Genomic DNA, 27996 nt, shown 5'->3' with positions numbered 1-27996 from the left:
CTTACATACAGTTAGTACCCAGTTAGTATAGTTGAAAGCTGGCAACTACATCCTCAATGTACTCACATATGCACAGAAAAAAAGCTCCTGTAAAAGAAAAGGGCAGAAAGATGCAGGCAGTCTCTGTAAGGTACAGGTGATGAAAACTGTAAAGATTAAGGTAAAGTTTTAACAAAAGTATAAAAAGAGTTTCATTCATTCTGAAGAATAAAGTATTTTCAAAATAATTCCCCCTTGTTTTAACTTTTTAAATAAAGCAACATAAATGAGAATTTAATATGTGAATCTCCCTAACGCTCCTTCAATCCAGGTCAAGTGAAGTGTGTGTGAGCGTTCCTGCATTTTATACGTTTATTTTCCGAGACAGGCAACGTCATTGTTTCATAGCAACCAAAACAAAACATAGAACGTATCTTTCCAATTAGTATATATTTTTAATTTACATGTTTGTGAGGACTTGTCAATCTGCCAGGACAATGTTTGCAAGCTACAAGCAAGTAACTTTTAACATATCATATAGCATATTGTAGCTGAACTGTGACAATGACTTCACACAAGAGTCCACTTACTAATTAATCATTAGCTGAGTAGTTTAGATACCAGTATGTGAATGTGTTAATAGAAACGGTATTACCGTATAATTACTGAAATAAAACCGATTTAGTTTTGTGTTTATCGTTATCATTCATTTTAATTATGAATGTTCACACACACAACCTACAAACAGTTTTGATTAACAGGTATTTGGTAAAAGGATGTTTTTCTATTTAATACCAAATCATCATATTTTTTGCCAATAATGTTAAAGTAAATATCCTTATTAATTATTTACTTTATTTGAAAACAAATAGGCGGGTTATTCCGCTGTGGCGACCCCTAATTAAAAAAGGGACTATGCTGAGAACAAAATAAATGAATGAAAACAAATAAACAATAACAATGCTGCATACAAATTCACCTCTTTGTACTATACGTCCTAAAAGTATGCACTTTTTTGTGAGGAAAAAGAACATACTTTGACTGTAACAGAAAAGTATACATGCTATGGGACAAACTATTTCCTTATTAACCAAGCATTGTGTTGCTTAGTTGCGAGCCCCATCAATCTCCCTCACATCATCTACATTTCTTTCTAATTAATTTCCTAAGATACTGGACATGATACAGCAGGTTAATCTGCCATCTGCGAGTGATTTAGGTATAGGAAACATGACTTAGGTATTTTTCAGTAGGTTAATATTGAAGAGTCATTCATACATCTTTACTAAAGCCTCTTTACTTGATTTAACAATTTTGGTACAGTTTCTCTCTCAAATGTTGACAGGTATGCATACACTTTTAATTTCTACCAGAAACAGTAGATCACTAGGGAACTTTACACCGTAAAAATTGCTGGTTTCCACGCAATTGTTTTGTGTTGAGACAACATGAAGGAATTAGGTTAACTTGTTAGTTTTTACAAAATTAGGTAGATTGAACATTAATCAATTAACTTGTTGCAAAAAATCTGTTTAAATTTTTTTAGTTGTGCTAAATCACATCATGCAAAAGATATAGGGCTCTATTTTGACGGTCCATGCGCAGAGCGCAAAACGCAGGGCGCAAACGCTTTCAGGGCGTGTCAGAACGCATTTTTGCTAATTTAAGGACTGGAAAATCTGCTTTGCGCCATGGCGCATAGTCTAAAAGGGTTGAGTTATTTTCTTAATGAGTTATAGGTGTGTTTTGAGAATAAACCAATTAGAGTCTCATCTCCCATTACCTTTAAGAGCCAGCTGTGTCGCGCCATAAGCTCATTCGCTATTTACAGGACGTAAAGTAAGTCTAAGTGGAGAAAATTTGCATTTCACAAGCAAACAGTTAACAGTTTTTTTAACAGAAAACTGTTAAACAGAGCATCTACTGCATGAGAATGAGAGATAATGGAACTACTTTCACTTCCTTTTTAGACCAGAACGCCTATGGGCGCACACGAGCGCTAATGCATTTGCTATTTAAACGCCTCAAAACGACTTTTGTGCCAAGCTGAAACTAGCAAAAGACTATTGCGCCGCGCGCCACATTGCGCTGGGTGTATGATAGGGCTCATACAGCCACAATTTAAAGAGTCTGTTTGACTGTTTCTCTGCTTTAAAATGCAGCATTCTGTATAATTGGAAAGTATTTCCACTTGGCGACCATCTTTGAAACGCCTCTGTTTGAATGGATAAACATCAAATTCTCCCAAAATGCTAGCCAAACTCATTATTAAATTTCTTATTAGGAAACAACAATAAGATTATCCAACTACTGTCTTTTTGGTTTCATTTCTAAATGTTTGAGTCACACAAAATCTTCAGATATTCACATCTGGTGCCAGCCCCTCCTCTGGAGAATCGTCAGTCTATATTGATCGCTCATTGGCTTCTGTACTAGAAGGCAGGGCTTTATTCGCCATATTGACAGTTAAACTTTTCCCCAGTCAAGACTGGGCACATGTCTTGTGTATTCTATAGTCTTTGGTAATTCAGATGGATCTGATAGTTTTGTGGTCTGTGTCTGATTTTATATTAGTTGGTATAATTTTCCTGTTTGAATGGCCAAGAATGACTATTTTTGTTTTTCTGTACAAAATTGTGAAAAATCTATGAAAGTTTTTTAAAACATCATCCTAACTAAATTAACCAGTAAACAAACTATCAAAATATCTATACCTTTAAGGATACAAATATAGATAATTCGATAATAAAATAAACTGTTTGCTTTAATTTTTAGCTATGTTTTATTTTTGATCATTTGTCACACAATTCCTCTTTACAAGATACATGCTTCTGTAGTAGTTATTATTTGAATGACTTGAGTTTAGTAATGAGTTCACTAAAGTATGGAGGCAGTTTTGTTGATTGTTAAGAGTGAACCGGCGGATGGGAAGCAAAAGTGACACAGAAGCTGCTGATGAAGGTGAAATGTGATTTAATTGGCAAAAAGTAAAAAAGAAAATCCAGCATAAAGATGAAAGTGACAAAATAACAATAAAGAAAGATAAACTACACAATATTTGCAAGGTATTTACAGGCCTGTTCAGCTAAATCAAAAGATCTGATTAAAATCTGCCAAAACACACTTTCTCCAATATCTCCTGTTACAACCTCCTGGCTCAAGAATAAAGTAACAAAACCAAATAAAGGTCCAAACCAGAAAAATATAATCAATTTAAGTATGTTTAATCAAATATTAATTGAAATGATACATAAAATTATAAAAAAAAAAAAGAAACAAAAACTCCAAAGCTGAAGAGGAAAGAATGAATGCCTCCATCTAGTGGATACTGGTTAATATTCGACAAGATCACTAGCGCTGTAACAGTTTTTGGGAACCATTTTATATCATTAGGCCTTACTAATGATGGATTATCCCATATTAGAGTTTGGTATTGTAACATGTAGACAAATATATATATATAAAGAACAATAAACAAAATAATAATAAATGAAAGTAAATGTGTATATAAAACTCAAAATAAAACAACCAATTTGAATAACAATTTTTAAACTTTGCACGTCAATCAATTCTTGCTCTGCAGTCCAAAGACACATTTCAAAATGATTTGCACAATAAAACACCCAACACAAATTAACGGACTCATGCTGAGTTAACAAGATTACTGAAATCTCTCCATTAACATAACAAACTTCACCTTAAAGTGAATATTTTCTTGGTTTATGTCACAGCATTTTGCATTATGTTTGTTTAAAGTGGCCTGCATGATGTTGAGATGAGCATTAATAATGTTATGAAATAATGCTCAATATTCTGATTAAGCAAGCAGAATCAAGTATTCTAGTATGTCATGTATTATAAATATATCTGTGCATATTAATTTAAAGACCTAAATAGAGTATCCAAGCAGCGAGTAACTGTTTACATGTATTTTGTATAGCAGGTTGGAGGCTCAATGAAACTAATGAGCAATAATACTTGTACCTTACACAAGGGTCTTCTAACTGATTCATTACCCTCCAGAGTGGTTTAGACCCCTGTGAACAGACGTTTTAATAAAAATAGCAATTGATTTACATTTGGGACTGAGGGACATCAAACTTTGTTTAGATTATGGCTATTATTTAACTTTTACGTATAAAAATTAATTTATAAACAATTTTGTTTAAAAGGTAGGTTTTTATTTGTTTTTTTGTGTTCAACATTACATTTAATATTTACAACAGGCACAATACTGTCATTTAAAAGCTGATATTTCCTCTATTATTACTGAAAACAGTAAATTAATAATCTGCATTTCAATGCTTTGGTTTACAGTTTCTAATGTGAGAAAAAATTGTCCCAAAAGCAATCGAAACAAGGTAAACTAAGATGATGAACCTTTTGAAATTGACTTAAGGATTTGGTACTGTTTTCCTATGCAAAAATACATTTGATAATCGTTTCCTGATTTCTTTAGTCCTTATGCAATAAACAGTGGGGTTTATTAAAGGTGGAACAAGAGAAGCTGTAATCAGAATTGCATTTCGCTCTGTTAAAGTCAACACAACTCCTATTCGAGTGAGTAAGGTAGAGACAAGCTTTGGAGCATAAAAACTGGAGAGAACAATTATATGACTCAAGCAAGTGTTGATCAATTGCTTTTTGTTTGAATTGTTGGCCAGTTTAGTCACACTATATGCCAGAACAGCATATGTGCACAATATAAAAGGGAACTGTCCACACAATAGCCACATATTTAACATCGCAGATATAAAAAAATATGGCTCAGGATCAACACAAGCAGCTCTGATCATGGAAGCATACTCACAAAACACATATTTGATGATTGGCTGACAGTATGGGACATTGTCCGAAACTGATATTACGTAACCTATAACAGCAAAACCAGCGAGCCAGGTCAGAAAAATAAGCAGAAAGACTCGTGAATTTGTGACAATGCTGTGGTATCTTAATGGAAGCCTAATAGCAATAAGTCTGTCTATTGCCATTAATGTCAGAGCCATGCACTCTGTGAAACCACCAACATGATAGAAGTATGTCCTGGAGATGCAAGAGTAGAATGAAACAGTTTTAATCTCAGCCAGCAGCACTGAGATCATGGTTGTGCTGCAGGTCGAGGAGTACATTACATCAACAACGGCTAGATTACAGATTAATATGTACATTGGTTTGTGTAAATGTCTGTCAGTCGAGATGATAAACAGATTGATGCCATTCCCAAGCAGTATGAGTATGTAGGTTATCAAGATGAGCGATCCAAGGAGCTTTTGGTTCTGCAGGTGATCAAATCCAGTAATTATAAAGCTGTCAACATTTTTCACAAAAGTTTCATTCGCCATTATCAATTACCAAATCTCTTACATACAGTTAGTACCCAGTTAGTGTAGTTGAAAGCTGGCAACTACATCCTCAATGTACTCATATATGCAGAGAAAAAAAGCTCCTGTAAAAGAAAAGGGCAGAAAGATGCAGGCAGTTTCTGTAAGGTACAGGTGATGAAAACTGTTAAGATTGAAGTACAGTTTTAACAAAAGTACAAAAAGAGTTTCATTCATTCTGAAGAATAAAGAAAGTATTTTCAAAATAATTCCCCTTGTTATAACTTTTTAAATAAAGCAACATAAATGAGAATTTAATATGCAAATCTCTCTAACACTCCTTCAATCCAGGTCAAGTGAAGTGTGTGTGAGCGTTCCTGCATTTTATACGTTTATTTTCCGAGACAGGCAATGTCATGGTTTCATAGCAACCACAACAAAACATAGAACGTATCTTTCCAATTAGCACTTATTTTTAATTTACATGTCTGTGAGGACTTGTCAATCTCCAAAAACAATGTGTGCAGGCTACAAGCAAGTAACTTTTAACATATTATATAGTATATTGTAGCTGAACTGTGACAATGACTTTACACAAGAGTCCACTTACTAATTCATACAAATAAACATTGACAATGCTGCATCCAAATTCACCTCTTTTTACTTATCTTTGTGAGGAAAAAGTACATACTTTTGACTGTGTAACAGAAGAGTATGCAAGCTGTGGGACAAACTATTTCCTAATTAACCAAGCATTGCATTGCTTAGTTGTGACCTTCGTCAATCTCCTCACATCATCTACATTTCTTTCTTTCTTCTGCATCTACATTGAGTCTTTCATGCAGAGAAATCTCTTTAGGTTTTCAGAAGTTAATAACCAAACACATCTTTATAAAAGTAATTTTTGTAGTAGCAGATGAAATATAATGCAAAAAAACTTGATTAAGGTATTTTCCTGTAGGTTAATATTTAAGAGTAGGGCTGCACGATTAATCGTAAAAAGATCACAATCTCGATTCGACCCTACACACAATCTTAATTTAGCCTTTTCTACGGTTCAGCCAATTATAATTTCTAGGTCAGGAGAGAAGAAAAAGGCGGCCGCAGAAGTCTTCACAGCAACATTGACACCTTCAAATGGTGTTAAAAATGTCACATACTGTATTTATAAGGTTTAATTTATCCAAAATGTTATTTCTGTCTAAATGTAATGATGTACTTACGGTGTAAATCACACGTGAGCTGACGCTCTGTTTGTTTACTGAGGAGAATGCGCGCATGCACACAAATGTCGCCTACTTTATTAAACACAACCTGCACATGCTGTGAATAACAGGTAATAAAGTTGTAAATAGTGTTCAGTTTGTTGCAAAGAGCGATCGTTTGAGGACCATGCAGAAGGTTTGATTTGCAAGTAGTTTTCTCAGTGACAGTAGCAGCACTAGGAAGTGAAAGTGAAACCTGTGCACACACCATTAAATGATCATATCGCATTTCACAGTTATGATTACGAACAACATTTGATATGTTTTTTATTTCATAGCGAACACAAAGTGTGCATGAAAATAAATGTTTAATGTGTCAGTGTAACAACCCTAGCCTGTATATGATGGAAACATAATTGTCTAATAATGTTGTCAATGACAGATGACAAGCACATGTCTAAAACATAATAATTCAATTTTATAGTTATGAATAATTATATTCTGCTGTCATCATTTTACTGTGAATTAACAAACAGGACATATTGAAAGTCTGTTCAAGTCCACCATAATACAAAATTTTGCATTTTAAGCAACAGTGGACCTACACATAGGCGTAATATTATCATTGTTGTTTTACCATATGTTTGAGAATTAATAATAATAGGCTTATCATATTAACCTTTATTTAACATTTATAGAATCGTGAGAAAATTGCGATCTGGATATTAAGCAAAAATTGTGATTCACGTTTTTCCCAGAATCATGAAGCCCTATTAAAGAGTCATTCATCTTTACCAAAGCCTCTCTACTTGATGGCTGTCAAGTATACACCCTCCCAATTTGTTATTTCTCCTGAAAAATTTGCGTAATTATCCCCCAGTCATCAATTTTGGTAAGTCTCTCTCTCAAATGTTGGCAGGTATGCGTACACTTTGAATTTCTACCGGAAACAGTAAACCACCGGGGAAACTTTAAACCGTAAAAATTGCTGGTTTCCATGCAATTATTTTGTGTTAAGACAACATGAAGGCATTAAGTTAACTTGTTAGTTTTTAAATTTAGGTGGATTGATCATAAAACAATTAAGCTGTTGCAAAAAACTGAGAATATTTGTGTTTCAGTACATTTTGAATAAGTAGTTTAAACAAATAGCAAACAAATTTTGGGTGTAGTATACTCTTTTCAACATAATACAGTTTGGAAAATACTTATTCTAGTTTCAAATACTATTTAGGAAGGATAGTATGCAGATTGGGACATGACACATGTCTATGCTTTCCCTTACAGCCTCCAATATGAGCAAAAGCATTATAAAAAAAACAATCAAAACAACAGTAAGTTTTTGTTCTGTGTTTGACCTTTTCAACAGAAACATGAAGAAAGTATTTCACAACCACATAACCCGCCAGAGCTGTCGTGCTAAATCACATCAGACTTAAATTAGCCACAATTTAAAGAGTCTGTTTGACTGTTTCTCTGCTTTAAAATGCAGCACTCTGCATAATTGTAAAGTAATTTCACTTGCCGACCATCTTTGAAACGCCTCCCTGGCGTTCTGTTTGAATAGGGAAACATCAATCTCTCCAAAATTGCTTACCAAACTTAATATTAAATTTCATATTAGGAAACAACAATAAGATTAACCAACAACTGTCTCTTTGGTTAAATTTCTAAACAATTGTGTCACACAAAATCTGCAGAAATTCACATCTGGTGCCAGCCCCTCCTCTGGAGAATCCTCTGCCTATATCAATCGCTCATTGGCTCCTGTACTAGAAGGCAGGGCTTTATTCGCCATATTGACAGTTACACTTTTCCCCAGTCAAGACTGGGCACATGTCTTGTGTATTCTATAGTCTTTGGTAATTCAGATGGATCTGATAGTTTTGTTGTCCGTGTCTGATTTTATATTAGTTTGTAGCATTTTCTTGTTTGAATGGCCAAGAATGACTATTTTTGTTTTTCTGTACAAAATTGTGAAAAATCAATTTATCTTTGACAGTCTATAACATGTCATCATAACTAAATTAATCATTAAATAAAACAAACTATCAAAATATCTTTACCTTTAAAGATACATACATAGATAAGTCGATAATAAAATAAACTGTTTGCTTTCATTTTTCGCTGTTTCATTTTTGATCATTTGTCACATTTCCTCTCTACAAGATACATGCTTCTGTAGTAGTTTATTCTTTGTATGACTATAGTTTGGTATTGAGTTCACTTAAGTATGGAGGCAGTTTTGTTGATTGTTAGGAGTGAACCGGCGGATGGGAAGCAAAAGTGACACAGAAGCTGCTGATGAAGGTGAAGTGTGATTTAATTGGCAAAAAGTAAAAAAGAAAAAACAGCAAAAAGATGAAAGTGACAAAATAACAATAAAGAAAGATAAACTACACAATATTTGCAAGGTATTTACAGGCCTGTTCAGCTAAATCAAAAGATCTGATTAAAATCTGCCAAAACACACTTTCTCCAATATCTCCAGTTACAACCTCCTGGCTCAAGAATAAAGTAACAAAACAAAATAAAGGTCCAAACCAGAAAACAATAATCAATTTAAGTATCAATCAATATTTAATCAAAAATGAAAGCAAAATTAATGCAAATGGCTGAAGTTTATGGTAGACGGAATAAAAAGTACACGTTTGCAAACCTACCTAAAGTTACAAATCATAATTCCGATTAGAGCGATCATGTGGTGAATGTTGATCTTATGTTGAGCCCAATAAGCCTTTAATCTAAAAATAGAGCAAGGATGTTCCTTTAGTGACATCTTCTTTCAATCGGCTTAGTCCCTTTATTAATCCGGGGTTGCCACAGCGGAATGAACTGGCAACTTATCAAGCACGTTTTTACACAGCGGATGCCCTTTCAGCAGCAACCTATCTCTGGGAAACATCCACACACTCATTTAAGCACTACAGCTTACCCAATTCACCTGTACCCCATGTCTTAGGACTGTGTGGGAAACCGGAGCACCCAGAGGAAACCCACAGAAACGCAGGGAAAACATGCCAACTCCACACAAAAACGCCAACTGAACTGACCCAGCCAAAGCTCGAACCAGCGACCTTCTTGCTGTGAGGCGACAGCATTACTTACCGTGCCACTAACTTATCATGTCAAATCGTCAATATCCATATTCAGCTAATTGAGTAATCCATGTACGAAGAACAGACCCCAGTTCTCTTTGTTTTATTCAAACAAACTTTGCATGCAATACTCTGCACCTGGTCCAAACACTCTAGAAAAACACTAGATAACAAAACGTCTCTTTCTAGTGGATACTGGTTAACATTGGACAAGATCACTAGTGCCGTAACAGTGTTTGGGTTTGGAAACCATTTAAAATTTTTAGCTGTTACCCATGGATTATCTCATTTTAGAGTTTGGTATTGTAACATGTAGACAAATATACATATAAAGAACATTAAACAAAATAATAATGAATGAAAGTTAATAAGTATGTGCATAAAACTCAAAACAAAACAAGCAGCAATGGGTTTTTAATCACCGACCATAAGGTGATGACCCTGATGATGTCACCCCAAAATTGCCACTCTGAATGAACGGAGGGAAAATACCGTATAAATGTCCTAGGTTGCACCGGTTTGGTTCTGAAGAGTGGAGACCGGTGAGTGGATGTAATCTTTTTATGGTTTGTTTATTTAATAAATGATGTTCAAATGAACATGTGTCTGTGGTTACTTCAGTGTGTATAGAAAGATAAGGTACATAATAGTACATAAACATAGCGATAATTTCAGAGAGTAGACAAAAAACATAAAATAAAAACAATCACATTAAACAAACACATATGTACAATAAAGACAGCACTACACAGATTCATGCATACATATTTATTTGCCAGCAATGGGACCATGATTGAAAGTGTATAAATGTTAGTGTATGAGTGCCATATGTGTGTTTAACAGTCACAGTGGCTTCTCAATCCTGAGTGTTGTATTTTGCTGTAACAATTTTTAAACTCTGCACATCAATCAATTCTTGCTCTGCAGTCCAAAGACACATTCCAAGACGATTTGCACAATAAAACACCCAACACAAATTAACAGACTCATGCTGAGTTAACAAGATTACTGAAATCTTTCCATTAACATAACAAACTTCACCTTAAAGTGAATATTTTCTTGGTTTTTATCACAGCATTTTGCATTATGTTTGTTTGAAGATTGAAGTGGCCTGCATGATGTTGTGATGAGCATTAATAATGTTATGAAATAATGCTCAATATTCTGATTAAGCAAGCATAATCAAGTATTCTAGTATGTATTATAAATATATCTGTGCATATTAATTTAAAGACCTAAATAGAGTATCCAAGCAGCAAGTAACTCTTTACATGTATTTTGTATAGCAGGTTGGAGCTCAATGAAACTAATGAGCAATAATACTTGTACCGTACACAAGGGTCTTCTAACAGATTCATTACCCTCCAGAGTTATTTAGATCCCTGTGAACAGATGTTTCAATAAAAATAGTAATTGATTTACATCTGGGACTGAGGGACAACAAACTTTGTTTAGTTTATTATGGCTATTATTCAACTTTTTCATATAAAAATTAATTTATAAACAATTTTGTTTAAAAGATAGTTTTTTATTTGTTTTTGTGTTCAACATTACATTTAATATTTACAACAGGCACAATACTGTCATTTAAAAACTGATATTTCCTCTATTTTGTATTCTATCTGAAAACAAGAAATTAATAATCTGCATGTCAATGCTTTGGTTTACAGTTTCTAACATGGGAAAAAAGTGTCCCAAAAACAACCGAAACAAAATAAACTAAGATGATGAACCTTTTGAAATTGACTTCAAAGGATTTGGTACTGTTTTCCTATGCAAAAATACATTTGCTAATCGCTTCCTGATTTCTTAAGTCCTGGTGCAATAAACAGTGGGGTTGATTAAGGGAGAAACTAAAGAAGCTGTAATCAGAATTGCATTTTGCTCAGTTAAAGTCAACACAACTCCTATTCGAGTAAGTAAGCTAGAGACAAGCTTTGGAGCATAAAAACTGGAGAGAACAATTATATGACTCAAGCAAGTGTTGATCATTTGCTTTTTGCTTGAAGTGTTGGCCAGTTTAGTCACACTATATGCCAGAACAGCATACGTGCACAAAATAAAAGGGAACTGTCCACACAATAGCCACATATTTAACATTGCAGGTATAAAAAAATATGGCTCAGGGTCAACACAAGCAGCTCTGATCATGGAAGCATACTCACAAAACACATATTTGATGATTGGCTGACAGTATGGGACATTGTCCGAAACTGATATTACATAACCTATAACAGCAAAACCAGCGAGCCAGGTCAGAAAAATAAGCAGAAAGACTCGGGAATTTGTTACAAAGCTGTGGTATCTTAATGGAAGCCTAATAGCAATAAGTCTGTCTATTGCCATTAATGTCAGAGCCATGCACTCTGTGAAATCACCAAGATGATAAAAGTATGTCCTGGAGATACAAGAGTAGTATGAAACTGTTTTAATCTCAGCCAGCAGCACTGAGATCATGGTTGTGCTGCAGGTCGAGGAGTACATCATGTCAACAACAGCTAAATTACACATTAATATGTACATTGGTTTGTGTAAATGTCTGTCAGTCAAGATGATAAACAGATTTATTCCATTTCCAAGCAGTATGAGTATGTAGGATATAAGTACGAGGAATCCAAGAAGCTTTTGGTTTTGCAGGTGATCAAATCCAGTGATTATCAAACTGTCAACATTTTTTACTGTGTAATTTTCATTTGCCATTTTTGGTCACCCACTTTCTAAAATATGGAGTTAAATATTTTAAAACATATTCAGTATAGTTGAAAAAACTAAGTCAATCAGACCATCAACATACTCATACATACACAGAAATAAAGTGCCAATGAAGGAATATGGCAGAAAGATGCACACAGTCTCTGTAGTACACAGGTGTTGAAAACTGTGTAAATTGAAGTAAAGTTTTAATAAAAGTACAAAAAGAGTTTCATGCATTCTTAATGAAAAAGCTCAAAGGCAAAACCGTTTTGTCCTCTTTAGGTCCTTACATTGCAATTGGTGTACTTAAAACATGAAATAAAAAATTGTCTGATATGATCCTCTCATCCTAATTAACATTTTAATAAAATCATACCCTTTATACGTGCATTTTATAGTGTAAGAAATGCGTCATGGTTTCCTAGCAGCCATGATCAATTAAGCTTAGCAAAGTAAACATGCACAGCATGCACAGAAAATTATCTCCATATTATATTAAACTAATATAATAAAAACTAATATTTTATAATCATTTATAATCACACATTTATTTAGAAATGTAATATATTTTATTTAAACCGAATATAAACCATTAATAGGGATGTAAACAAAAACAATGGTCCCAACACCTTACCTTTCCTGTTCTATATATATATATATATATATATATATATATATATATATATATATAGCTTCTGAGAATCCAAAAAGAGCCACATATTGATCATGTTATGATAGCTGTTTTAACATTAAGTTATGTAAATAGTTTGACAACAAGAATAAAAGGTTCATGGAACAACAACATTAACACTTTGAAATGTTTCATTGGAAGGCCCAGGTAGTGTTTCTAAGTTACTAAGGCCGTACTGTAAGTAACTAAGATTATGACTGTAATTACTCACACACAAACAGACAGACAATTGATTTACATGTGGATGTAGTAATACAAAATGTAAATAAAAAAACATATACCCAACTTTATGTAATTTGTCATGCATGTTCTGATTATTTGGCTAATGAATTGAAAGACGTGTTCAAAATAACGAAAGTAAAAAATAGTATATAGTCGATTAAAATGTTAGTTAATTAAACACTAAATAATTATATAATTAAGTGTAAAATGTCCTTAGATAAACTAGTATTTTAGTTTAAGGAGATGTTACTGCTAACAATATTTGCCTCCTATAAAAACAGACAGAATTTATAATTCCTCTTAATAATTGGATGTAGAACTGAATGTGTAAGATACACTATATGTGGATTATATAAAAAAAAATGTATGACTTTATGGGCTTTAGGACACGTTTTTTTTGTAACAAAAAAAAACTGTTTGTATTATCTATAGATAATAAATTATTTAAGTTGAACCACTTTGTTTTTGATATTAGTAAAGCGAGTTGTAGTGGAGTGAAGTGTATTTGTATTTCATATAATATTGTTTAATTAATATATATATATATATATATATATATATATATATAATTCAGAAGTGGCAGGTTCCATTACACTGTTAGATTACATATAAATAAACTCTTCATGTGAAATTCATGCTTCTCGAACATTAAAAACTCTTTTTATTGCCACCATCATAAGCAGATTGAGGAAATTGTGGCATGAGAGTAGTAAAATTTTAAATGACCTTTCCATGGCTGTGACCAAGACCAAAAAATGATCTTTGTTTTCAATGTACATGTGTTTTTCATGTAAAGTTCAACGTGACCTCTGCCCTCTGTGAAAGTTCTCTCGTGGGTGCACTACAAGTCACATTACACTTGTTTTTTTCACTGTTGCTTCACACTAATGAGCTTCGAGACACCAGGCAGAAATCTCCCAGGTACCTCATGAAACTCTCCGCAGTTTTCCCTGAGCAAACACAGAGCTATTAGTAGGATAATTAAGACATTTTGTAATTATCCTTTAGAAAAGACACCTTAGAGTTAGATGATGCAACATTTGTTAATTACTACACATCCTTAGCACACATACAGACAGACTTGTGAATGCACACACACTCACAGGCACACACATCATGAAAGACTAAAGAAATCAACTATTTTGATGGATGACCAAAACCTAAAGGAACTATATGCACACATTTTACAAAAAACAAGCTTTTAACCAAGTTGTAATTTCTGCAATATTACTCTAATAAATTTGACAGCATAACTTCTGATTTACAGCCACAGAATACTGTGTAAAACTTTGAACAACTACGATTAAAAAGCAGGAAATCAATTTAAAATACATTAAACTAATTCTTCAGCAAAAAAAAAAAAAAAAAAAAAAAAAACAGTATGTGAACTACACACTTTTAATGTGCAATTTTTTGTCATGTTTTTTTTGCAATTTCATGTTAACTTTGACTGCTCTGTAAAAGCATAATTTATTTAAGACTTATTAAATCTTATATGTTCGTCATACTTTACATCACTTTAGCAGGAGCGCTCAGTAATTTTGAATGAATTAACTCATGTTAAGCAGCTACAGTAATGACATGGATAAAAGAAGGCAAGAAAAAGAAAAGATCTGGATAGTTATAAACGAGTAACAACTGAGTTGAAGTTTCAAGTGCAAAACATGAGCAAACACTAGTGACACAAGTAATCCAAGAGAGTAATCCACCAATACAGACAAAAGGTCAGGCCAGGCCAGTCACCAAACAATCATACAATACAAAAAACAGTCCAAGGTTAACCAAAAAAACTAGGCAAAACAGAACAAAAAACTTAGAAAAGTTCATAATGCTGAAACGAGAGTCATGAGTAGGCTCATATGGAATCTGTGTGTGCGGAATTCCGCAGATTTTTTGCCCATCATTTATTATTTTTTTTTTTTACTTGTGTACATGTGTGTAAATTTGTATTTATTCCATTTTTAAATTAATTACAGTATTATTAACTAATGTGAAAATATTCATATTATTTATTTACAATACAGTTTGTGAAGTCATATTTTCTGCCTTTTAGTAGATATGAGACTTGCTTAGTTTACCAAACAAAGTGCATCTAGATGGATTTGCATAGTAAACATTAAATAAAAGTTAAAAAGGTATTACTTTTTATTTACTTTAATAAGGTTTTAGTTAAGATACTCTCAAAATAACTCCGCATAAATCTGCAGATTTTAAACAATTCTGAGCAGAAATAGCAAAAAATGTCTGCATATTCCGTCTGGCCCTAGTCATGAGTATGTGAATGAGTGGTTCTTAAATATTGCGGTCTTATGAAGACCTGTCTTGCCAGGTCACCTCGGAAGAACGAATTCGAGAGAGCACGAGAACACAGAATGCGACCTCTGAGAAATGAGATGCTGCGTTCTTCCTAATGGTCACATGACCGTCACACATTTTTAACATAACAGCATTCATACAACATTTTATTGTTTTCCCCTTTTCAATATATACAACATGCACAAAAACCATACAAATATACTTTGCACAATACAAATAAAACAGATTTTTTTTACGAATTTCAGCAAATAAACACCCTTGATGTGCTTATGCCTCTATTAAGTTTTTCGTGTTAATATTTACTTTTTTACAGTCTCATTTAGGGAGACTGAATCCTGAAACCTGAGAGTCCTCTGTTCAGTCGCAATGACTTCTGGAGCTTCTCGAGCGAGTACGGTACCCAAGTCTGCATCGGTGCATCCTCAATACCAAGAACACATGCAGAAACTCACGCATCCTTTGTTCTTGAGTTTTGGAACTGAAGTTTGATGGTTGATGATGACGTTACACAAGAACACAAAGACGCAAGATCACTGAAGAATGCAAATTGAGAAACAGCCATTGTTTTGGTGTGCTTTCTCACAATAACAATTTGCATAACAATCAATGGTCCAAATACCATAGCAATTTCACCTGAGAGCCTGGTTGACCACTGAAGCCAAGCAAGTTTAAGCCCGGGGGCCTGTATCGTAAAGCCAGATTAGCTGGATAGCCAATTAGGTTTCAGCATAGTTTGCAACAATTCTGGGTTTGAGGTACCACGAAGGTAGCTCAGCACATCTCAGCTGCTCCAAAATACCATGGCAACAAAGAGTAAATAAAGTCAAGCTGCCTTCTTTCATGTTGCCTAACACCCAAGATTGATACAAACTACACTGAATCTAAAGCTAATTCAGCATCATGGTACAGGCCCCTGGTCAGTCTCTAAAAGGGCGAACTGGGGAAACCTAAGTAGCAAAGGAAAACCTTGTGTTGTAAGACCAGTAAGAAGTTCTTACATTGCGATCCGTGTGGATTCTAATGACTCAGTGGAGAAAATGCACTGTCTTGACACTCAAGGAGGACAGAAGAAACTAAATGCTTGAAGAACAGCTTTGGGTGTACACAGTATAAAGTAAGGGGCTCATTTTATTGCTAATATTATTAGACATGATTAAGTAACAGGACAGGTTTCTCTATATGAATTAGCAGTTGATGTAGCAGAATATGCTGCCAGTGCCACGATTGGTCAGCTTAAAAGTCCGGAGAGGCATGGTATTATACTACATACAGTGGTATATATAACTCAGAATGTCACAGGTCACAGTCTTTTTACAGAACCATCTGTCTATAAACAAGAACAACTCTTTCTAGTATTTGTTTGTGCTGCTCACCTCCTTTCTTTTTGCATATCATACCTAAACAGCATTGTAGCATCATCTTCAAATCTTGCATATATGAAAAATGTAAGTTTAATGTAACGGAAATTTGTTTTTGGGAATGTGTGCGAGTTATACACTGTGCATTTGGAGAATATAGAACTTTTTACATGAATATGGGATTTCAATATAACTAAGAAGCATTTCGTTTTTTTGTGCATGCTTGTAAGAGTGTTTTACAATATAGAATGTATCAAATATTAGGCCTTTTTTAGTACAAAAATTTTTTTTTAGTACTTTTGTTTTTTTAGTACTTTTTTCATAATATGAAAATGATCATAAAGTTGAATATGCCCTTGTAACATTTAATATAACTCAATTTGTGCTTTTCTAACCAGATCGTGTGAATGCTGGAGCAGCAAGCAAACTGACCATGAATCAAGATTTTGTTGGAAATGGGAATGTTTCCACTCCATCTTATTTTTATATCAGTGGTTTTTCTGGTATACCTCACATGAGATACTATTACATATTTCTCTTTTTCATCTACATTATTACTGTGCTTGGAAATTCTTGCCTCATGTCTGTTATCATTATGGACCGAAACCTTCACACCCCTAAATATATTGCAGTATTTAATTTATCACTGACAGACATTTGTGAAAGTACAGCTGTAATCCCTCAGCTACTGGACACTTTTTTGTTTGGCAATCAGATGATGCCATATGGATTGTGTATGTCCAGCATGTTCTCTGTTTTGTTATTTCTTGCAATGCAGTCGTTAACTCTAACTGTTCTGTCTTTTGACAGATTCGTGGCGATTTCTTTACCATTAAGATATCATATGATTGTAACCCAGAGGTTAATGCTTATTATAATTGCCGCATCATGGACTCTAGCACTGTTGCTAATGATCATTGGAGCCATTTTCATGAGCAGACTTTCTTTCTGCAAAGTAATTGTCACTGTGAACAGTTTCTACTGTGATCATGGGCCGATATATCGCTCTGCCTGTAACAATAATTTCCCAAGCTCTGTGATAGCTAGTTTGTTTCCTGCAGTCATTCTCGGGTTCCCAGCATTTTTTATCATCTTTTCATATACTTGCATAGCTGTGACACTGTTCAGAATCACAACTCCACAAGACCGTCAGAGAGCCACAAAGACATGCATGGCTCATTTAATATTAGTGGCGGTGTTTTATGTGCCTATCACTTTTACATATGCATTTTGGTCTTTTATTGACACTAATACAAGGATCATTAATCTCTCGCTGACCTCTGCCCTTCCTCCAATGCTTAACCCTATTATCTACACATTCATGACAGAGGAGTTTATGGTGGCTGTAAAAAGACTTTTTAAGAGAAGAAACATATTCCCGTCCTGGAAATAAACATATTTCGCTTAAACAATAACGTTCAATGGTCAAATAACAATGGATGAATAAAATTAATAAGTTCAAGTTGCAAACCTTTATTCTTTCATATCACATATTCGCTATTTTTAAGATATTAGGAATCCAAGGTCAAATAACACCAGGGTGGCATTTTTTTTTTTAAGTTGACAGGTATCAATAATCATTTAAAGGGTATCAGTGAGATGCATAATTTGCAAAAAGTGCAGGTATTTTTTGCACACATATCAAAAACATGAAGTTCAACAATGGTGACCATTAAATAAAAAGCATCATGACGAAATGAATACAAAAGTCTATTACTCCCGGCATGCATAGTAACAAATACGTTATTCATTTTTGCAATGACATTGTAGTAGCATAGCATACTACATAATGTTCAGAACTTATCTTTGTATCTGAATGTTTTCTTGAAACTGAACGGACACAGTTTCAATTCACTATGATCTTCTATGTGAAGCTGCTTTGACAACAATCTACATTGTAAAAGTGCTATACAAATAAAGATGAATTGAATTTCATCAAATTTGAGCAATGTCTTAATAATAACGCATGTAAAAATGTTTGTGTTATTGAGAAATTAGCTATCCAAAGATATTGTTTTGTCAATCTTTGAATTAGAATAGTTGCATTTGTTTAACATCTTAGCCTCATTATGATTGCTACCAGGGATGTTACGTTCAGGATTTTTGCAGCTACAGAATACAGAAGATACTGCAGATACAGAATACTGATTCCTTGTCATGGTGATCAACCGATACTGAGTACAAATTCTGATTCTTCAAGCTTTTTATATAACTTTGCCATTGCATAAGCACAATTACACTTTAAGTATAAGATCTCGCATTACCTAAGATAATAAAGTAAGAATGTTGCATACATGTAATGGTCAGAAGCAGCTTTACAAAATGAAAATAGATAAAACAGATTAAAAAATGGTGAGAAAAATTACTAATAATGCAATTTGGAAACATTGCTCATGTGTTGTAGTGCTGCTGATGCATAAGCACACACGAAATATGCGAGCGCAGAATTCTGCAGATTTTTTGCCCACCACTGATTCTGTTTATTTACTTGTGTAAATTTATGTTTATTCAGTTTTTAAATTATAGTAATATTTTTAAATAATATGGAAATATTCATATGATTTTTTGCAATACAGTTTGTAAAGTAATATTTTCTGTCTTTTAGTAGATCTATTATACGAAAGACTTGCTTTGTTTACCAAATACAGTGGATCTCATTGGATTTTCATTGTAAACAATAAATACAAGTTAAAAAGTTATTACTTTTTATTTAATATATTAAGATTTTAGTTATGATCATACTGAATCATTCTGCATAAATCAGCAAATTTTTAACACAATTCTGCGCAGAAATAGCAAAAAATGTCCGCAGATTCCGTCTGGCCCTACTTATGCATAACCCAGATGCATCCTCCTCTGCTTGTAAACAACCACTTGCGATTGTTTCATGAGATTGGCCAGATCAACGAGAACCAATTAAGTCATGAAATGTGATTATCGACTGATACCTATATTCAGCAGATTGATCAGAGCATCCCTAATTGCTACAGTATACAGTACATGACAATGAGAGAGAGGGAGACAATTTTTCGTCTGTATTTTATGATACAACCCTAGTCCATAATTGAGACATTTTTGTTTACACTGTTTAAACATCTTCTGAAAAAGTATCTCCTCTTGCAAAAGCCAATGAAGCCCAAAAACTACATACATAATTGAACTTATCATGTGCATGCATAAAACATGTTTAGTCTACAGGAATGTGTGAGTATATGACAACCAAAATAACTATGGCAGAATGCAGGACCACACGTACACAAGCATACAATTACATGGCCGACAACTTAATGTATTGTTATGAATCGGATGCTGACAACAGACGTGTGGATCTAAATACAGTTTATTAAAGGCAAGGTCAAACAGGCAATGGTCAAAAAGGGGAGCATAAATGTAATCCTATAAACGTGGTCAAAATACAGACGAGAGGTCAAACTGTATTTTTTTTTTATTACAAAAACATGTTAATTACAATTTAAGTGGTATATTGCATACTCTCAGACCTTTATGAGCAACTCTTACAAATAGCACACTAAAATGTACTAATTTAATAATTATTTATTAGCGTTGAAGCTCATCCTTAATCTAAACATAGGCTCTACTCTTAAAAGTATCCTATAATAGTATCCTTGCAAAATTACAACAGAAACCAATGGACATTCAAACAAAAAAACAAACAAAAAAAAATGAATAAATAAAACTGACATATCTAGATCTACAGTATATTAAAGTTCTGTATAGACACAAAATAACAACTGATTTTACTTTGAACTAGCAATCTGCAACGATTCAGTCCAGGTAGATGTCAATGAGTCAGTCAATTAGATAGAGTTTGTGTACATTTTTAATAAATTACACAATGTCTGTGAAGTACAGTAATATTTAAATTAAGTGAACCAAGGAGTCAATGTGATTCAATTCGATTGTTAAATTTTACTGTGATAAAGTAGTATACTTCAAAATAAAAATGCTTTTCCCATGTACTCACCCTTGTATCATTCCATTTCCAAAAACATAAGACTTTAATTTATCATTAAAACAAATAAATATATTTTTAATTAAATCTGAGAGATTTGTTTTTCCATTGAAAGTCGATTCCCACATATTGGCCCCCCACCCAACACAAAACGTTAGCAAAATAGTCCCGTTCATTTGTGGTCTGTTTGTGCTGCAATAATATTAGTTTGTGATTTTTTGTTTTTTTAAATAATAAAATAATATTTGTAGGTCATTCAGTGGTCAGGCATACCCCCCACATGCTTAAAATTCACCCAAAATTTTTTTTGGTGAAAGTCTTGTTGCTTTGTGCTGGTTTTTGCCGGTAAAAGTTCTGTTTGTGCTGTTTCCGCTATTAAAATATTACACGTTTAATTATGGGAGATGACATCAACAGCCCCCAACAAGCTCCAAATTTAACCAAAGTAGTTTGTTCGTTTTTGCCGGTGAAAGTTCCGTTTGTGCTGTTTCTGTTGTTAAAATATTACACATTGAATTATAGATTATTTAGTCATCAGCCCCCCAACAAGCCCCAAATGGATTCAAAATAGTCTTGTTCGGTTGTGCTTAGTTTGTGCATTTAAAAACTGAGTTAACTAATGCCGAGTTCAGACTGCATGATTTTCAAAGTAGTCGTGTCACAGATGTTTTCACACTGCATGACTATCTGGGCTAGCGTTTCGTGGTTGCTTTTACACTGCAAGATGGATCGGCGACAGGGACATTTACATTGCATGACTTTACTATGGGAAGAATCGCAGACAACTTCGTCCAAAATACGTCTCACAGCCAAAAACACGTAGTATATATTTTGTTATTAACTACATAATGAGAAAGAAGCCTTTAATGGGGTAGAACATGTACATGTTTGCTCACCTGAATTAGCCATTTCTCCTCAACGTTGATAATAAACTAATTTCTTTCTGTATGAAACGTCAAACAGACACGGTTGCTCCTGAGTCCTGTCAAACCTCCACTAGTTTTTCCTCCCTTTCGTGGGTCCAAATAAACCGAAAAAGAGCGCTTTTAACTTTTCCCCCAGCCTCCCGCTGGCCAGCAGCAGGTATACACACACGCACACACAAGTGAAAGCTGCTCTCTCATTGGCTGTAGGCGATGGCTGATGTTATTTTCAGTCAAAACTCAATTCACACTGCATGATTTGAATCGCCGACAGCTCCAGATATTTAGCACGCCAAATATCTCGCAGGCATCGGCGACTCATCGGCGATTATCTCAGATCGCGTCTTTGAAAGTTCATACTGTGTGATTTTCACTCACGTGCACGAGCAGCGATTTGCCTATGATTTCAGGCATTTGTCAGCGATTTCTCAAAACCTGTCGGCGAACCAAAATCGGGGCTAAAATCACGCAGTCTGAACTAGACATAACTCTTCAGAACATTCAATAAGGGATTATTTAAAAAAAAAACATGTGGTACAGGTGAATTGAATTAGCTGAATTGGCCGTAGTGTATGTAAGTGTGTGGGTATTTCCCAGTGATGGGTTGCAGCTGGAAGGGCAACCGCTGCGTAAAAACATATGCAGGATGAGTTGGCAGTTCATTCCGCTGTGGCACCCCCAGATTAAAAAAGGGACTAAGCCGAAAAGAAAATGAATACATGAAATTAATCTTATTTAGTTTAATACTTTATTTAATCCAATTATTCTGAAGAGACAAAACCATTTCAGAGGAACCAGTTTAATTTCAGCTTTTATTTAGATAAAAGAATTTTGTAAATTTTAATACTTGACTGGAATGGCATGAGGGAGGGGAAAAAATTAAACCTTAAATATAACCCCATGTTAAATGTGGCCCAACACCAAAAATAAAATTGGATTTATATGGCTTTCATACATTTATTCTAGGTTTAGGGCTGGCTTCAATTACAGCATCACTGTAGACTGGTTAGTATCATGTGAGTTCTGAGCTGTGATTGGTCGACTGACAGGTCTGTACAGTCTGGCATTTGTGTCTGAGGATATATAGCTCAGAATGTGTCAGCTCAGGTATGTGTGTTTTTTTACAGGTATTTGTGCTTGTAGAAGCTTGAATAAACCATCACACTCTATTGTACTGCTCATCACCTGTAAAGTGCTCATCAATTCTGTAAGTATAACTTAGCCATTGTATTAACAGCACTTATTATCGTGGAATATGACATTCTAGTTTAGTATTTCTTGTTTTCCCATCACAAAATATGTATGTATGTATATAAGTATGTATGTATTCTATATGTATAGATTCTTAAAACAAGACACATTATCCAATTAATCATGACGTCTTGTTTTTCAGAAAAATCTTTTGAAAACTTTTGAATTTAATGGAATGTTTTATAAATAATGTATAGTACTGTATAATTGCTATAAAAAACATAAAACTTTTTTCTGAGGTTTTAATATCCATCTAGTATTTGTTGTTACATATAAATGTCCTAGCACACTGAATAACATACTGCTTTTCTATGCAGACAAGATAACCACAAGATCACAGAGTGAACATGAATGATTTCGCCGAAAACAGGAATATTTCTATTCCGTCTTACTTCTACATCAGTGGTTTTTCTGGTATACCTCACATGAGATACTATTACATATTCTTGTCTTTTGTTTACATTATTTCTTTCCTTGGAAACTCCTGTCTCATGTTTGTCATTATCATAGACCGTAATCTTCACACTGCTAAATATATTGCTGTCTTTAATTTATCACTGTCAGACATTTGCGAGAGTACAGCTGTAATCCCTCAGCTACTGGACACTTTTCTGTTTAGAAATCAGTTGATCCCGTATAGATTGTGTTTGTATAATATGTTTTCTGTCTTTGTATCTATTTCAACACAGTCACTAACTCTTGCTGTTCTGTCTTTTGACAGATTAGTAGCTATTTGCTTACCACTGAGATATCATATGATCGTGACCTTTAGATCGATGCTTGTAATAATTGGACTGACATGGGCACTGACATTGCTTATGGTAATGACTGCAACTATTTTTATAAGCAGACTTTCTTTCTGCAAAGTAATTGTCACTGTGAACAGTTTCTACTGTGATCATGGGCCGATATATCGCTCTGCCTGTAGCAATAATTTTCCAAGCTCTGTCATAGGCAGTTTGTACCCAATAGTGATTCTTGGGTTGCCAGTGTTTTTCATCATCTTTTCATATACTTGCATAGCTGTGACACTGTTCAGAGTCACAACTCCACAAGACCGTCAGAGAGCCACAAAGACATGCACTGCTCATTTAATATTAGTGGCTGTATTTTACCTTCCCATCACTATTACATATTCTCTGGCATCCATTATAAACACCAACACAAGGATCATTAATCTCTCTCTGACCTCTGCCCTGCCTCCAATGCTTAACCCTATCATCTACACGTTCAAAACAGAGGAGTTCATGGTGTCTGTGAAAAAGCTTCTGAAACGGAAAATCATATTCCCATATCTAAAATAAATGTTGACCCTCATTTTGATGACATTACTATATACAATGCTATTGTTTTTATGTTTTGAATACTGTATGCTCAAATGTTTTGCATTTTTAAATACAACTGAATATCATAGGTTCAATAAAAAAAAGACTACAGGTATCTCACAATATTTTTGTAAGACTATTATTTACTTTAAGTAATGAAGTTTGCCCTGCATGCTCATGGTTTTGAAAACTATTTTGGTGCATTAATCTTGTCAATAATATTATTCAGAAGGTCATTATTCGCACTCATTAAATAATTGCTTTGTATATATATTTTTTCAATGCCTTCCTCAGTGTGTGCATTATATACTGTAAAATATCTGTAAATTGAGTTTTCTATTTTGTCATTCTTGTTTTTGTTTTTTTTTTCTCATTTTTTCCTTCCAACAGCTTTTAACCTTGAAAAGTTTGAAAAAGTGACTTTTATAAACATTTTTAATAGTTTGCAGTGATATATCGTCTGGGTTGGTGTTGTATATGATGCTGCAAAAATCATGGTAATATGCTGCCAGTACATTTTCTGTTATTTAGTTCTTTATATATTATTTCTTAAACAATATCTTGTCTCAAACTACTAAAACGTAAGAAGTCACTTTGTTAAACAGCAGAGTTAAATATTCAACATCAAAAGTCGACAGAGCAGAGCACAACATCTCAATGCTACTCACAACTGTAAATACATGCAAAACACTAAATTCGGAAATTATGAATTAACAGATATATTTTTACAGTGTTTAGACAGAACTTACATTATTATACAATAAATATTAAACAAATCATGGTAAAGCAATCTCAACATTCCCTTAGTGTTTGTTTTTTACTCAAAATGTACCCCTCATTTTCATGTAATTTAGGGATGAAATAAAAGAGACTGGGGCCAAAGATGTACTGAGGCAAAATCACGATGTGATTTAAATAAACAATGAATGCACTTACATTCAGGGCTAGTAGATTTCCAACATTACTAGCCACTTGCCATTTTCACTAGCCACAATTTGTTGTTTGGAAAATATATTTTATATAAATAAATGTGACTTTGACATGCTAAAATGACTTGATTTAGATGTTGTGTTGTCCCAGATCAGCAGTTACTACACACAAATGGTTGGTTAATCTTTATTCTAATATTAATCTAATTAATATTAATCTAATATTAAAAAATATTATTGTAAGGGATGATAATTAAACTACATTAACAAAAATAACTGTAAGCAAACAAAAGCAAGTAAAAACATACTACGAGTGATAATGAAAGGATGATCACGTGCCTGAGAATAATTAAAACAAAAGCAGTGACTGCTGCTGTTGCTTACAAACATATATATTTTTCAATCTTGCGCTCTTAAAAGCAGCAGGACTGTGGGTACACGAGCATCGTTTTTTGTCTAGTCTTTTTCAAATAGAACCGATAGCAAGTGAACAGAAAAAAAGCGCAAGTAAACGGGAGCAAAACATCACATTACCTGTACGAACACAGTTATTGTTGTCAGTCGTGCTGTTTCTCGATTCTAAGATCACAATTGCAAGTATATTGGGCCATCCTTATTGTCGAAACCTGCTTTAAGTAAACTACAATGTAACAATTATTTCCAACCTTTCCAAAGTGGCAAAGGAGCGGCTGTCTTACCCGCCAAAGTTGAAATCTACCCGCATTTGGCGGGTGTTAATGTAAAGCCCTGCTTACATTTAACCAGAATTTGTTCACAATATTAACCAAACACATAACATAACATAAAATGTATTCATTCATTTTTTCGGCTTAGTCCCTTTAATAATAAGGGGTTGCCACAGCGGAATGAACCGCCAACTTATCCAGCATATGTTTTACACAGCGGATGCCCTTCCAGCGGCAACCCATCACTAGAAAACACCCATACACACTCATTCACACATATACAACAGGCCAATTTAGCTTACCCAATTCACCTCAAGCGCATGTCATTGGACAGTGGAGGAAACTGTAGCACCCGAAGGAAACCCATGCCAACACTGGGAGAACATGCAAACTCCACACAATATTACTTTTTTATAAAAGGAAAAAGTTGTAAACAGAACAATCTAATCATTTTGTTATTATTTAAAACAACTTTTTATGGCCAGGTACATGACATTTATTTATTTTTAGATTTTTACAATGTAGCTTTTAAAGATGTTTTACATAATACTTTATAGGTTATTTATGAAAGTCTGTAGGTTTCAGATTTTTATATTAAGGACTTTGAGTCCTTACAAAGTAGTTTGTTTAGTTAGTCTGACTAATAAAATCAAAATTGTTCACGTCTTTAAACTACCAACGACGTGACATGATTGTCATCAGGTATGGTTACACACTCAAAATTGTTCCTCCGCTTTTGGCCCATGCAAGTTTGGCTTCCAGCAATTGATAGAAGTCCACAAGTGCCCCCTTAAAATCCGTGAGAGGAAATAATACATCACATATCTAATTTATTTAATGCCACTCAATATGGACGATGTGGACGTTGTTTGGGATGTTGATTAAATGTACTGCTGATCGAGTATTTTAAACTTATTTATTTGATGAATTTTAACTTCTGGTTTCATTGACATTTTAAAAACTGCTGGAAACCATTTTTGAAGCCACTGACAGCTGTAGAATAAAACTCAATGGTTAATAACAGTCCTCAAACAGACTTTGTTCAAAGTTTGCCCTGGTTGGTTCAACACTTGGTTCAAACCAATCAGCGTGCTCTATTGTGCAACTTTATTAATATGCATGATAGCTTTCAAGACCAGTTACAGTGTTCAAATGGCAGAAAGATGCCATGTTGTGTTGCCAAAACAAGCTTTTAAGTTTAAAGTTTTGTTTTCATTTTCTCTTTATGAGAGCACAGCTTGACTCACGTGTGGATTACAGTGCATGCGACACTCGACAACAATACGTGTCTAAGGAACATTTTTTTTTACCGGCGAGCTTTTCTCATCTGGAAATGGTGAGATCCGGATATGCTGCTTGTCTCCTCTTAATAAAGACGTGGTTCTAGTTGGTGTTGATTGTCTTGTATCTACAGATTCGGTAAGTAAGCGACCAGTGGTCTTGGTTGTTTATTCAGATGGCAAAGTTAGTTCGTATCGAACTAACTATTACACCGAGTGTGAACATGTTAGCACCACAATCAAACTTCCCGTGTGTAGGATTTTCACCACATATTATAACAGGAATAACACACATGGCTTTCTGACGCTACCTGCCGAGTGCATTTAAGTTTCCGGGAAATGCAGAGTTTTTTTCTTCTCTCATTCACCGTGCGGTAATAAACATTGCATGAAAAAAACACGCTAAGAGCATTTTCTTGGATCAAATATCTCGTTTGTCACGAGGGGCATGAAAGAAATTCCTGAATGAAAAAGCCAAACTGCAGTTAAAGTCCAAATCTTTGGTCACTTTTGCAATGGCAAATGTCAGTCTAAAATGGTGCCAGCTGCAAAAATCTTGGACTGTGGAGTATGTGAAACATCAATTGTTTTTTGATGAGTCCACCTTTATGGTTTTCCCACATCCAGGAGAGTTACGGTGTAGAGAAGCCCTAAAGAAGCATACCACCCAGACTGTTGCATGCCCAGAAAAGCATGAGGGTTGATCAGTGGTGGTTTGGGCTGCAATATCATGGCATTCCTGAAG

General features: G+C 34.2%; 5 protein-coding genes across 23 annotated transcripts in view; 2 read left to right on the top strand and 3 right to left on the bottom strand.

Moving 5' to 3' along the window:
* or30bv1 (odorant receptor, family 30, subfamily BV, member 1) overlaps positions 1-27996 on the bottom strand; it is a 202249-nt gene that overhangs the window by 103565 nt on the left and 70688 nt on the right. The gene's annotated exons all lie outside the window — the stretch shown is intronic.
* or80a6 (odorant receptor, family 80, subfamily A, member 6) lies at positions 4374-5321 on the bottom strand. The gene has a single exon (NM_001256341.1). It carries the CDS (start codon positions 5319-5321, stop codon positions 4374-4376), a length of 948 nt encoding a protein of 315 aa, NP_001243270.1.
* Positions 11323-12303, bottom strand: or80a2 (odorant receptor, family 80, subfamily A, member 2). The gene is given in 1 exon segment (NM_001256340.1): positions 11323-12303. A coding segment is annotated over 1 exon segment (981 nt).
* or42b2 (odorant receptor, family 42, subfamily B, member 2) lies at positions 17318-18277 on the top strand. The gene has a single exon (NM_131131.1). It carries the CDS (start codon positions 17318-17320, stop codon positions 18275-18277), a length of 960 nt encoding a protein of 319 aa, NP_571206.1.
* Positions 23379-24335, top strand: or42b1 (odorant receptor, family 42, subfamily B, member 1). The gene has a single exon (NM_001128411.1). The coding sequence runs from the start codon at positions 23379-23381 to the stop codon at positions 24333-24335; it is 957 nt and encodes a 318-aa protein (NP_001121883.1).

This window comes from Danio rerio, chromosome 10 (genome assembly GCF_052040795.2).
Source record: "Danio rerio strain M-AB ecotype USA chromosome 10, GRCz13ab, whole genome shotgun sequence".
Classification (NCBI taxonomy): domain Eukaryota; kingdom Metazoa; phylum Chordata; class Actinopteri; order Cypriniformes; family Danionidae; genus Danio; species Danio rerio.
Note: the sequence above shows the minus strand (reverse complement) of the source record. Positions and strands in the feature narration are given on the sequence as shown.